Source organism: Anomaloglossus baeobatrachus, chromosome 1 (assembly GCF_048569485.1).
Source record: "Anomaloglossus baeobatrachus isolate aAnoBae1 chromosome 1, aAnoBae1.hap1, whole genome shotgun sequence".
NCBI classification, from domain to species: Eukaryota; Metazoa; Chordata; class Amphibia; order Anura; family Aromobatidae; genus Anomaloglossus; species Anomaloglossus baeobatrachus.
Window position 1 is genome coordinate 707,919,341 of NC_134353.1, and position 13,960 is coordinate 707,933,300.

General features: G+C 45.1%; 1 protein-coding gene across 2 annotated transcripts in view; it reads right to left on the reverse strand.

Annotated features, from left to right (window-relative positions):
* PI4KA (phosphatidylinositol 4-kinase alpha) overlaps window positions 1-13,960 on the reverse strand; it is a 268,461-nt gene that overhangs the window by 253,605 nt on the left and 896 nt on the right. For both annotated transcript variants that reach the window (XM_075321257.1, XM_075321249.1), the window contains exons 2-5: window positions 3,893-4,009; window positions 3,510-3,603; window positions 2,294-2,382; window positions 975-1,047 (exon numbers count right to left, since the gene is read on the reverse strand). In XM_075321257.1, the coding sequence (XP_075177372.1) occupies window positions 975-1,047; window positions 2,294-2,382; window positions 3,510-3,603; window positions 3,893-4,009 (373 nt within the window). The remainder of the gene's footprint in view (window positions 1-974; window positions 1,048-2,293; window positions 2,383-3,509; window positions 3,604-3,892; window positions 4,010-13,960) is intronic.

Below are 13,960 nucleotides of genomic sequence, written 5' to 3' on the forward strand. Positions count from 1 at the left end.
CAACATAATCTATCCCCTGGCGCCTTGCCCTACTTGTGGAGGGCCTAACATCCAGGCTGCCACTAACACCAGCCCCAGTAGTGAGAACTGTGCAGTGGCGGCTCCACTAAATAGCCGCAACCCGCAAGTGGCATCACAACAAAAACTTTTTTATTTCATCTCCCCTGTAAATATTATCCCTTTTAAAAGCGACCCCCAGGGTCACAGAACCGGGCAACGGCCACCCAGTGACATCTCCCAGGCAATACATCACCCGGGACAGAGTACCCAATAGCCCTGGGGCATCACACTACCTGACTTCCACCTTACTCTTAGGCTTACATGTACAGCAGAAAAAGCACTTACATGTCATTATAACTGAATATAAGCCTGAAATAGCTATAATACAATATTACAGTCATATGAAGCTTTTCACCGATATTCGAGTGGATGAGGAAGTATCTATGGACATAGAGCAACTATTTGCTTATCTCAAATGCAAATGTGGGACCGTTTATACGCAAATTATGAGCAGTGCAGTTTCAATACGCATGTTTCTACGATGCGATTGAGTTCATATGACTACAGTCCTTTACCATTTGATGAATAGTCTTGTCAACTTGCCAAGTGTTCGCTTTTGTCTATGCATGTAGAACGTATTCCTATATTCCATCTTTTGGCCGTGTTGGTTTTTGCTCAGAGGTTACACTGAATCATATTTACTATCACATGAATTACTTTTCTTGATATGTATTCAGATTTCCTTTTTTGCCATTTCTGCTATGAATAATATGTCCTGAACTTACTTTGGGTTTTGCATAATGGATGTATATATACTGGCATAACAATACTCCATTTTATTTCTCTTTTTTTCCTATAAAAGTATCCACATTGCAGAAACAAGTCAGCATACTGTAGTTACTTCAAAATCAAAGAAGACACCTAAGCAAAAAAAAGCACATTTCCTTTATAAAGCCTTTATTCCAATAGCTTACCTTTGTCTTGGATCTGTGGAGACTGGCACAATCCAAGCAGACATTGCATCACATCTAGGATTGTCTCAAATATCTGAGGATACAAATACACAAACTACTGTCAGATAAGGAATAGATATAAAAAAGAATTCAAGAAAATATATTTTGGTAATAGTGAGCCTGAGCTTACCCAAGATTCTGCAAAAAACACTAGTGCATGCCCTCATCATCTCCCACCTCAACTGCTGCAACCTCCTGCTCGATGGCCTCCCTTCCAACACTCTCACACCCCTCTAATCTATCCTAAACTCTGCTGCCCAAATAATCTAACTTTCCCTCTGCCATACCCCAGCCCCTCTGTCAATCCCTTCATTGGCTTCCCATTGCCCAAAGGCTCCGGTTCAAAACACTAACCATGACATACAAAGCCATCGGCAACCTGTCTCCTCCCTATATCTCTGACCTAGTCTCCCGGTACTTGCCTGCACGTAACCTCCGATACTCACAAGGTCTCCTTCTCTACTCCCCTCTTATCTATTCTCCCCACGCATAACCCATACTCTGGAACTCCCCCAACATATCAGACTCTCTTCTACCATGGAAACCTTGAAAAGGAACCTGAAGACTCTACCTCTTCCAACAAGTCTACAACCTGCAGCAACCCTCAGTCTGACATAGCACCGCATGACTAACTCTACCCTCACCTACTGTATCCTCACCCAACCCTTGTAGACTGTGAGCCCGCGGGCAGAGTTCTCTCTCCTCCTGTACCAGTCGGTCTTCTATTGTTCATGATTATTGTACTTCTTTTTATTATGTAAAGCCCTTTTCACATGTATAGAATCATGGAATAAATGGCGCTTTAATAATAAATTATTTTTTCTTATAATGGGTTTTGTAATTACGCATGAAGTGTTTTTCTCCTGCATGAGGTTTCACAGGAATGACAACAATTTGCACAGATTATGCTGCGGAGGGGAGGGCCGGCGCTGTGGAGGGGAGGGAGGGATTTATCTCCCTCTCTCCTCCATTGTCAGCTGATGAGAAAATTTCACTCCACTCGTGTTACACCGGTGTAACGCGAGTGCAATGCGATGTTTCTCTCGCCCTCATAGACTTGAATGGGCGCAAGTGAAAAAGGATCGCATTCCACCCGCAGCATGCTGCTACGATTGTTTTCTCAGTCCGATTAGGACTGAAAAAATAATCGCTCGTGGGAGCAACCCCAAAGAGTAATATTGGTCCAAGTGGAATGCGATTTTTTATCGCATTCCGCTCGCACTGTATTACTCGCTGTGTGTGCTGACGCTAACAGTTGGACTCCAATTCTAAACTCTCACCTGTCCTCTGAATGTTATGTCTCGGTGAGCAACATCTGAGAGTAAAGTAACAAGGCAGAAGCTGAAGGTCTCGGCTACCGGCAGCATGCCTGTAATGGAGAAAACCGAAGTACATTAAATGGTTAATCTCATCATAAATAGGTATAATGGCAAAATGCTTGCAAAAAAAAAAAAAAGACACTGAAATTTACTGGTTATTAAATTTGTCTATGTTACCGACCACCCCTGTAGTTTATCAACAGTGTCCAGTCTCCTAGGCTGAGGGTGCAGCACTTCCAAGCTCTTTCCAATAGAGCTGGAGCTTGTAAGCTCTGCTCTGTAGCTGGGCAGATTACGGACATCGGCAAACTTCAGTATTAACACACTCCTCTGAGGTTATAGAGGTAAATCTGCATCAATTGGTAGCAGCAGAGTGCTTAGTTCGGGCCAGCGGTGCAACAATGCCACGCGTCCAAACTGTTATATAGTTCTTCAAACAATTTCCCGACATTTAAAATTATGTATAAAAAAATGAATAAAACATAAAACTGTATTCTTGTAAAGATATAAACACCTTTGATATTAGTGGTTATCTTTTATTCCTTAGGGCTGACATAGAGCTGCCTCTGTGTACTGTGATTATATCTTGTGAGATCAGTTACTATACTGTGATCTTTTCAGTGCAAAACATACTGGTAATTGTATAATAATCTCGCTTTCCACAAACCTCATGTGTGAGATCTATACATATGTATTTTTCTATCTCCTCTCCGTGTGTGACAGAGCGCCAGACGATGTGACACACTGTGCTAGCTGTTGACTGTGAGCTGTCTGTCAAGTGCTAGTAGAGTAGCCACTAATGTGGCTAGAGAGCTGGCTACCGATACACAGGGTGCTTGCTGATTAAGCAGTGCTTTGCTGATTGTATCAGACATCCACTGCCAATGTAAATAGTAGCCCTGGTATCAATATTGCTCAATCTCATCCGAAGTCGCTATTATAACCCTCACTATTTACTAGGATACCTTCCATTTTATGTTTCGCCTAGTTGTTCTAGGCTTCTTCTCAGGGGCGAACCTGATGCAAAAATATGTAACCATTAAACATGCAATATACCAAAGTTGTGATACATCTAAATTTATGGTAATGTGAGGCTACAAAAATCTAAAATATTGTCCATCACACGTTAATATAGTCATAAGTCCGATATCATGAGTTTTTGGAAGAACAAACATACCCTTGTTTTTTCGAGATGTGCTCTCCTCTATCCATGATACCTTTGGAAGACCCCTCAGCAGCTTCAGCAGGTATGGGACAATATTCTCTTTGTGCTGAGAAGAAACAAATAAAGAAGTCTATAATCAGAAAAACAAAGGTCTTGGCTCACAACCCATCATAATTATGCAAATAGTTAATAGGCAATTAAGAGGGAATCTCGGTCTGTCCAATAAGGACATAATTTTTGTTGAGGGCCTCAATGACCCAGTCAAGAGATCTATCAATGCGTCACTTCCGTTCTGGTTGTCTCAGCAGTTTGTCTCCTGGGCCCCCCACCCAGACAATCTAAATTATGTAATAAAAATTAAAATGGCATTGTAATTAGTATAGCAATCCAAATACCTGAAGGTCAGATTCAACGAGAAAAATTCCCAAAGCAATAAGTGCATCTCTTCGCCGCTCATCCAGTTGGAAAACTCCATGAAAGTCAACAGGGCACATACATAGCAACTTCTGCACCTATAGGAAGACAAATGAGAATCTTTGTATATCCATATGGACACCACAAGTAGACATATGAAAACTAAGAAAATTAAAATCAACAGCAGAACACTGTGCCCAAAGACCATAATTGTAAATAGAAATTAATTCAAGAGGACTAGAGGTTTTTGGAATAAGAGCGCCAGGCATCTTCACAGCTACTGACAGCAAGGGTTAAAAGAGATATGAGCCAATGGTGTAGACTGTGACAGCGTCCTCACTACTTTAGCAGGTGAAGAAGGTTTTTCCACTGAAAGAACATCATGTGCTAGTTTCTTATTAGAGGCAGAAATCTGTAATTACCTGATCATAAAGGCTTCTAAAACTATATACACGAGGCGGCAGAGGATCATTTGTCCTCCCACCTCTCCTCCTTCTCCCTCTTTGACCCGCTACAATTTGGCTTCCAACCCCAACATTCCACTCAACCTGCTTTAAGTCACCAATGATCTACTAACCACCAAAGCCAAGCGACACTACTTTGTCCTCCTCTTTCTGGACCCGTCTTCTGCCTTTGACAGACACTGTGGACCATTCCCTCTTGCAACAGATTCGCTCATCTCTTGGTATCACAGACTTGGCACTATCCTGGATCACATCATATCTAATGGATCGGACTTTCAGAGTCTCCCTCTCTCACACTACCTCCTCATCGTGCCCCCGATCTGTGGGTGTCCCCCTAGGTTCAGTTCTTGGACCTGTGCTGTTCTCCATCTACACCTTCGGCCTGGGACAGCTCAGAGTCCCATGGCTTTCAGTACCATCTCTATGCTGATGATACGCAGATCTACCTCTCTGGACCTTATATCACCTCCTTACTAACCAAAATCTGTCTGTCTGCTATTTCATCCTTCTTTTCTGCTCGATTTCTAAAACTGAACATGGACAAAACGGAAGTCATCATCTTTCCCCCATCTCACTCTACCACTCTACCTGACCTGTCCATGAAAGTAAATGGCTGCTCACTCTCCCCAGTCATGAGTGATCGCTGCCTGAGGGTAACCCTTGACTCCACTCTCTCCTTCAGCCACACTTCCAAGCCCTCTTCACCTCCTGCTGACTTCAATTCAAAAATATTTCCCGGATCCATACATTTCTTAAAACAAGAATCTACAAAACCACTAGGGTGTGCCTTTATATTCTCCCGTCTTGACTACTGCAACCTCCTGCTCTCTGGCCTCCCTTCTAATAATTTTGCATCTCTACAATCTATCCTAAACTCTGCTGCCCGACTAATCCACCTGTCCCCTCGCTATTCCCCAACCTCTCCCCTCAGCAAATCTCTTCACTGGCTTCCATTGCCCAAAGACTCTGTTTCAAAACCCTAACCATGGCATACAAAGCCATCCACACAACGGGTCTCCTCAATATATGTGACCTAGTCTCCCGGTACTTACCCGCACAAAACTTCCGATTACCACAAGATCTCCTTCTCTACTCCACTCTTGTCTCCTCTTTCCTCAATCGCATCCAATATTTCTCCCGTGCCTCCCCCATACTCTGGAACTCTCTACCATAACATATCATTCTCTTGCCTACCGTGGAAACCTTCAGAAGGAACCTGAAGACCCATCTCGTCCGATAAGCCTACAACCTGCAGTAACCCGCAGTCCACTATACCGCTGCCCAACCAGCTGTACCCTCACCTACTGTATCCTCACCCATCCCTTGTAGACTGTGAGCCCTTGTAGGCAGGGTCATCTCCTCCTGTAGCAGTCTGTGCCTTGTTCTGTTCATGATTATTGTGCTTGTCTATATATGCCCCCACCCCCCTTTCACATGTAAAGCGCCATGGAATTAATGGCGCTACAATAATAACAATAATAATAATAATAATTTGTATTTTGTACATTGCTTTACTTTAAACAATCTGATTTTTAATGGTTGCTTTCAGCTGACAAATGATTGTATATGCAGCTTCTTTTATGGGTGATATTGTTTGAGTTTTATTAATGAGATTATAAACTGTTAAATAGCAAGAAGATAAAAGCATGTCAAATATACAAATGACTTCTATGACTGAGGGACAAACCCACAAGCCATGATTCAAAAGTCTATACCAAAAAGGAACAGGTTTCTGCAAGAAAATCTATTCAAAATATATGGAGAAAAGAATATTGATGGAGTCGGTGACCTTGGACCACTTTTAATTTGTAGAAATATAAGGCTTTAGTTCTTGAATGATATAGACTCCTTTAAGGGCTTTTTCCTAGTGGTGAGTTTCTGACAATGTGCAAAAACACAACATCTTACAGTTCCAGTAAAGTAGTTGGGAGTTACAGAAGTCTCATGTACACTGTACTTTTTTTTTCTTTTCTTTTATCACTGACATGCCTACGGTGACTGGGTGATGCCTACAGTGTAGCATGGCGGTGGTTAGATTATCCTTTGGGACTTCTTTGTCTCATATAGAAAAAAGCAGTGTGTGGAGGGCAGAATGGATTTGATCAAGTATCGGAAAATCCTAGAAGAAATCATCCATTCTGTGAAATGGATGGATGCACGTCATTGGATCCTTCAACAGTACAATAATACCAATAATCATTCACAGCCCACCAAGACTTGGTTTCAGAAGTAATGGAAGATTCTGGACTAGTCTTCACAGTTTCGTGACTTAAGCCCCACAGAAAATCTTTGGTGGGATTTGTATAATGCAGTTGCATCACGCAAACCTAAGAATATTAGTGAGCTGGACGCCATTAACTAGGAGTACTGGGCTAAAATTTCCATGGGGAACGACCAGAAGCTGGTGTCTACCTATACATTACAGGTTGGCTAATTCGGGACCCATAGTAATCATAAAAAGTGGCATTTCTTGTTGAAGTTGGAGAAACCACTCGTCATGTTAGGGTTTCTTTACGTGATCATATTGTTCTTGTTTGACTGGTTTATTGCAAACACCAGAACGTTTGAACATTTTGCTAATAAACCTAAATTTGCAATTATACTGGAATAATTTTGATTGCAGTTGTATTTTACACTGTAATTCACAACAGGCCAAACCGAATGATTGTGGCAGCACCGGCAGCAGACCTTCCAATGTGTATGGAGGCCTTCTGAGTCTAAAGGCCGCTTTACACGCTGTGATATCAGTACCGATATCGCTAGCGTGCGTACCCACCCCCATCGGTTGTGCGACATGGGCAAATCGCTGCCCGTGGCGCACAACATCGCTCAGACCCGTCACACTATACTTGCCTGCCTAGCGACATCGCTGTGACCGGCGAACCGCCTCCTAAGGGGACGGTTCGTTCAGCGTCACAGCGACGTCACTAAGCGGGCGCACAATAGAAGCGGAGATGAGCGGGACGAACATCCCGCTCACCTCCTTCCTTCCGCATTGCCGGCGGCCGCAGGTAAGGTGAGGTTCCTCGCTCCTGCGGTGTCACATATAGCGATGTGTGCTGTCGCAGGAACGACGAACTACATCATACACGCAGCAGCAACGATAATTGGGAATAGGGGGGGAATGTCACCGATTAAAGATTTTTAACGTTTTTGCGACCATTCAAAATCACTCATAGGTGTCACACGCAACAACATCGCTAACGCGGCCGGATGTGAGTCACAAATTCCGTGACCCCAACAAGATCGCTTGAGCGATGTCGTAGCGTGTAAAGCGGCCTTTAGGCTAGGTTCACATTTCCGTTGTTTTCCATCAGTCAAATGCGTTGCTTGACGCTTGTGACTGATACGTTGTACAACGGATGACAAGAATAAGAATTCATTGTCGGACTCCGTTGTAAAACGTGAGAGAGAGAACGATCAGCTGATCGCTCTCATTAGCCGGCCGCCGGCTTTTGAGAGCGATCCGCTGATCGCTCCCGGCAGCCGGCCGATCCGCTGATCGCTCCCGGCAGCCGGCCGATCCGCTGATCGCTCCCGGCAGCCGGCCGATCCGCTGATCGCTCCCGGCAGCCGGCCGACGGGTGATTAGCTGACTGTTCGGCCGCCGAGAGAGCATGCGCAGCAGAATCAAAAGGATTCCGCTGCTCAAAAAACGCTACATGCTGCATTCCTGCCGCCCGACGGTCAGTCGTTCCATGACTGATCAGTCGGGCGGAGGATGAAACACAGCGTCATCAGTCACAATCCGCCACTCATACAAGTGTATGGGAACAATGGAATCCGCCAAACGGATTCCTTTGTTCACCAAAGCCGCGGATTGTGACTGATACAAATTGATGGAAATGTAAACCTAGCCTAAAACAGATGATCTCGGGCAATCTGCATACAAATAACAGATCCTTATATTCTCAGAGTACATGTAAATTTACCACCAAAAACATTTACACTCATGAACTACATGTTAGTGAAGGTAAAATGATCATGTGTTGGGGGAGAGTCGGGAGGCCTCCATACACATTGGAAGGTCTGCTGCTGCCGCAATCATTTGGTTTTGCCTACTGTAAATTACTGTGTTTGGGGGCAAATACAACTGCAATCAAAATTATATATCCCCAAAAAATAAGATTTTAAGGTCTCTATTAGGAGACCAAGTAATGTAGGAATCCACAGGTCGGGATACGACTATGAGGAGTTAAATTCCCAGTGAAATGCCTGCATTCCTTCAATCACAGATAAAATTCCAAGTGTTATCAGTCAACCCAGGAGAAATAGTGTAGATCTGTCAGATAGCAGGAGTCATCGAGTAGCAGAAGCCGGCAAATATTATAGTACTGCAGGTATTCTCCATAACGTGTCTTCACTTATTAATTATGCGTATCTATTCCCACTCAGACTAAGTGACAGTCTAACGAGAGGAGACGGATGGGGGCAAAGCCAGGGCACACTTGTCTGCAGAGCATCCTATGCCATCAACGGCTGCAGAGCCAGAAGGTTCTGCAGGCAGCAGATATATTATATACCAGTAAGAAGCTATACTCAGCAAGACAACGGTGACAATCATTTATCTGGGGAAATCGGATGCACAGTAAGGCCTAAGCCACACAGCATGAAAATCGGAGCGAGTGGAATGCAATAAAACATCTCCAATATTACCCTATATGCCAGCACACATGAGCGATTATTTTCTCAGCCCTAATAGGACCGAGAAAACAATCGCAGCATGCTGCGGGTGCAATGTGATCCTTGTATCTCTCGCACCCATTCAAGTCCATGGGGCGTGAGAAACATCGCACTGCACCGGTGTACCGCGAGTGCAGTGCGAGAATGGCAATAGCCGGCAACGGAGGAAAGAGGGAGATAAATCCCTCCCTCTCCTCCTTAGCGCCGGCCCGCCCCTCCTCAGTGCAGGCCCGCCCCTCCTCAGTGCAGGCCCGCCCCTCCTCAGTGCAGGCCCGCCCCTCCTCAGTGCAGGCCCGCCCCTCCTCAGTGCAGGCCCGCCCCTCCTCAGTGCAGGCCCGCCCCTCCTCAGTGCAGGCCCGCCCCTCCTCAGCTGTGGTTTGATCACATGATCGGACCTCAGTCACAATGACACTCGGCTCCTCCAGTGCTGCCAGCGTGAGCAGCGTGTCATGCGAGGATCACAGTAGTCCCCATGTGGCCCCGGCCTTACTGATCACCTCATAAACCAAGGTGGCAGATTTATTACTCCTGACCCCAACAGATCAAATACTCTAATAATATAACTACAGCTTCCGGTACAAAACGCTCCCACTTCTACAGAGTGTCCTGCATTGCTCTAGTCAGCTCCACCATGGCAGCAACTGGGCACTGGACTCTCCAAATAAACTAGCAGTTGTTTGGATAGGTGATCACGATTAACATATAGTGTCTTGAGAAAGTATTCATACCCTATGAACTTATTCACATCACACCCACAAGGCTAAGTGCATTTTATTGGGATTTACCAATGTGATATACCAATACTAAGTAGCAAACATTTATGAAGTGTAAAGGAAATGATACATGGTTTTCTAAATATTTTAAAAATATAAATCTGTACATTGTTGTGGTCTAGGGGGAAAACTTTTATTCTTGCGGAGACTGACAAACCAATCTGGCTGTCAGTGGTGAGGAGTGTTATAGCTGCAATGCTCCTCTGGGTAATCTTCAAATTATCTCTTCAGGGATGAGGGAGACAAACTCTAGTGCAGGGGTCTCAAACTCAGCTGGGTGTATGGGCCGCATATAGAAAAAAAAAAAATAAGGGGGGCCGCATTATTTGCAGGACAAAGTGAACATTTTTAATGAATCCATGTTTTTTTTCTATACATCTTGGATCACTTTTGTAAACATTTTTCGCTTGTTTATTATAACAAACGTGCACTTTTTTTGTTAAGTTTATGTACAGAAAAGCATTTTTAATGTAAATTAAAAAAAATGTCATGCTTTAGGATTTTTTTTTTTTTTACATTTTATCACCTTCTTGTAATTGTTTTACAATTAGCAGCATCATATAGTAATCTTAGCCAAAATCTTGTAGTAATGTGCCCATGCTGCAGTAATGTCCCCATCCATGTGCCCTGTAGTAAGGTTCTCATCCTTGTGGTATTGTGCCCAGTAGTATCTGCCCATCCTTGTAGTATGTGCCCAGTAGTATAGTGCCCATCCTTGTGCCCTGTAGTATTGTGCCCAGTACTATTGTTCAAATCCTTGTAGTATTGTGCCCATCCTTGTAGTATTGTGCCCAGTAATATTGTGCCCATCCTTGTAGTATTGTGCTCATCCTTGTAGTATTGTGCTCTGTAGTATTCTGCCAATTCCCGTAGTATTGTGGCCATCCCCTTAGTATTCAACCCATCCCTGTAGTATTCAACCCATCCCTGTAGTATTGTGGCCATCCCTGTAGTATTGTGGCCATCCCCTTAGTATTCAACCCATCCCTGTAGTATTGTGGCCATCCCTGTAGTATTGTGGCATTCCCTGTAGTATTGTGGCCATCCCTGTAGTATTGTGGCCATCCCTGTAGTATTGTGGCCATCCCTGTAGTATTGTGGCCATCCCTGTAGTATTGTGGCCATCCCTGTAGTATTGTGCCCACCCTTGTAGTATTGTGCCCACCCTTGTAGTATTGTGCCCACCCTTGTAGTATTGTGCCCACCCTTGTAGTATTGTGCCCACCCTTGTAGTATTGTGGCCATCCCTGTAGTATTGTGGCCATCCCTGTAGTATTGTGGCCATCCCTGTAGTATTGTGGCCATCCCTGTAGTATTGTGCCCACCCTTGTAGTATTGTGCCCACCCTTGTAGTATTGTGCCCACCCTGTAGTATTGTGGCCATCCCTGTAGTATTGTGGCCATCCCTGTAGTATTGTGGCCATCCCTGTAGTATTCTGCCCATCCCTGTAGTATTCTGCCCACCCTTGTAGTATTGTGGCCATCCCTGTAGTATTGTGGCCATCCCTGTAGTATTGTGGCCATCCCTGTAGTATTGTGGCCATCCCTGTAGTATTGTGGCCATCCCTGTAGTATTCTGCCCACCCTTGTAGTATTCTGCCCACCCTTGTAGTATTCTGCCCACCCTTGTAGTATTGTGGCCATCCCTGTAGTATTCTGCCCACCCTTGTAGTATTGTGGCCATCCCTGTAATATTCTGCCCATCCTTGTAGTATTGTGGCCATCCCTGTAGTATTCTGCCCACCCTTGTAGTATTGTGGCCATCCCTGTAATATTCTGCCCATCCTTGTAGTATTGTGGCCATCCCTGTAGTATTCTGCCCACCCTTGTAGTATTGTGGCCATCCCTGTAATATTCTGCCCACCCTTGTAGTATTGTGGCCATCCCTGTAGTATTCTGCCCATCCTTTAGTAATACGCAAACAAAAAAAAAATTCTCCTCACCTTTCCTCCGTTCCCTGTGTGCCCACGATCAGTACTTTCAGAGTTTTGGATGCAGCATGCTTCAGCTGCATCCAAAACCCTGCTATGTATGGTAAAAGCACAGTGGGCATGGGATTTCTAAAAACCCCATGCCCACTGTGCGTGTACGGCCCGCAGTGAAAACGGAACTGCAGTGCGGCTTGCAGAGGCCGCAGCATGTGAATTTATGCTGCGGAGTCGGAAGCGTCCTTCCTAGGCAGAGCACAGCGAGGAGACCGCAGCAGCCAGAACCCCTGATCGCAGGCACGGGCAGCTGCGGTCTCCTAAGGAGTAGACTTGCGGCCCCGCCGATCAGGACGCGCTGTGTCCAGCACGCAGCGGGTCCTGATCTTGAGCACGTACCCTACCTGCTTGTTGCGGCCCGTGACGATCGCGGCTCTGTGCTGAGGGTCGGCGCTGGCAGGAACTTCACTGCATTTGAATCCATTTGCGGTGCAGCGCAGAGGAGCTGTGTCTGAACCAATGGCTGCTGCCTGCCAATCAGATGCAAGGAAGTGACGTCGCTGTATGACGTCACCTCCTTGCATCTGATTGGCAGACAGCAGCAGCAACTGGGATAGAACTGACAGCTCCTTGCGCGGCACCGCAGATGGATTCAAATGCAGTAAAGTTCCTGCCGGCGCCGACCCTCAGCATAGAGCCGCGATTGCCACGGGGTCTGCGGGCCGCAACAAACAGCCTCAGGGGCCGCATGCGGCCCGCGGGCCGCGTGTTTGAGACCCCTGCTCTAGTGCCACCTATTGGAAGTAGCAATCCTAAAAGTCAGAAGTGGCCCTTTAACAAGTCTTGTCATATGACCTAGAATTTATACCAGATTAATTGAGGTTCTGATCTGGCATAAATCCTAAGTCATATGAAGACTTGTTAAAGAGCCACTTTTGACTTTTAGGATCGCTACTTCTATTAGGTGTCGCTAGAGTTTGTCTGCTTCAGCCCTGAAGAGACAGGTGATCGGTGGGGTCTCCAGATGTGGATCTGATAAGTCAGTATGGCACATCGGACGTTTCTTAGTTACCTGATTATATCTCCATTTTATCCTTCTCTTTCAAGCATCTAAATGTCTGCTACCGGATAAAGCACCAAAAATGTAGTTTTTCCTTGACTGTCATACAAGTTATCTAGTTTGCCCTTTTCTAGCAAAATTTCAGATATGTTAATGGTAAAGTGTATTCATCCTATAGTAAGACTTATTTATTTGTCAAACTTGTATGCCGCCCCTCTCCAAAGGCTCAGAGCGGCTCACAACATATAATGCAGAGTACAAAGTTTTAAACAAATAGAAACATTATACATAAAATCAATCTTAAAAAAAAAAACATTAAAAACCCAACAAACATACCCTATTTATACCAATTTTTCTAAATTATTAGCCGTAGTCAACACTAGCGGTCCCAGGCCTGTCGACATTGGTTAAGTCTTAAAGTTTTTACGGAATGCCAGTAGGGTAGGGGCAATACAGAGCTCTGGGGGGAGATTATGCCAAAGGGTTTGGGCTGCTATGGAGAAGGCTCTGACCCTGGGAGTCACCAGTCGACAGTGACTTATCCCAACAAAGGCAGTGAAAGGATTTTGCTGAGAAGTAATTGGGCGGTTTTGTCTGTTTTATGAGGGTTATCAAGGTATATTTCCATTTTTTTTCACTATGTCCCTAAAAACTAACAGGTAGGTAGTTGCTAAAAGAGACAACTACCTGCCTGTTGTACCCGGCGCTGGCACAGAGAGGTCCCTGCTGGCGATTCAGCTGCTTCACATCCACAGAGCAGCTCTCCTTCTGCTGGCGCCATGCTGATTGACAGTCGGCTCTCTCCAGTTAGGCAGCGGGGATCCAACTGTCAATCAACATGAGGTCGGCAGTCAGAGCGGAGCAGCTGTGGTGGCAGAGATCAGCACCGGGCACACAGGCAGGTAGGACTTCATGTAGCATTTCATCCAGTTATTAATGGATATATTTTTTGCCAAACCCAAAAACAGGTTCCATAGATTGTAGAAGTCTAAGGCCAAATTCACGCATCCGTCTATCACTATACACGACACATACAAGGATTGTAAGAGTACACCGCACTACGCCATGATCAGGGCTGTGCTAGAACGCCCCCATTGCCCCCATTCGTGGCAGAGCTGGGTGAAACTGGCAGGAAAACATCAAT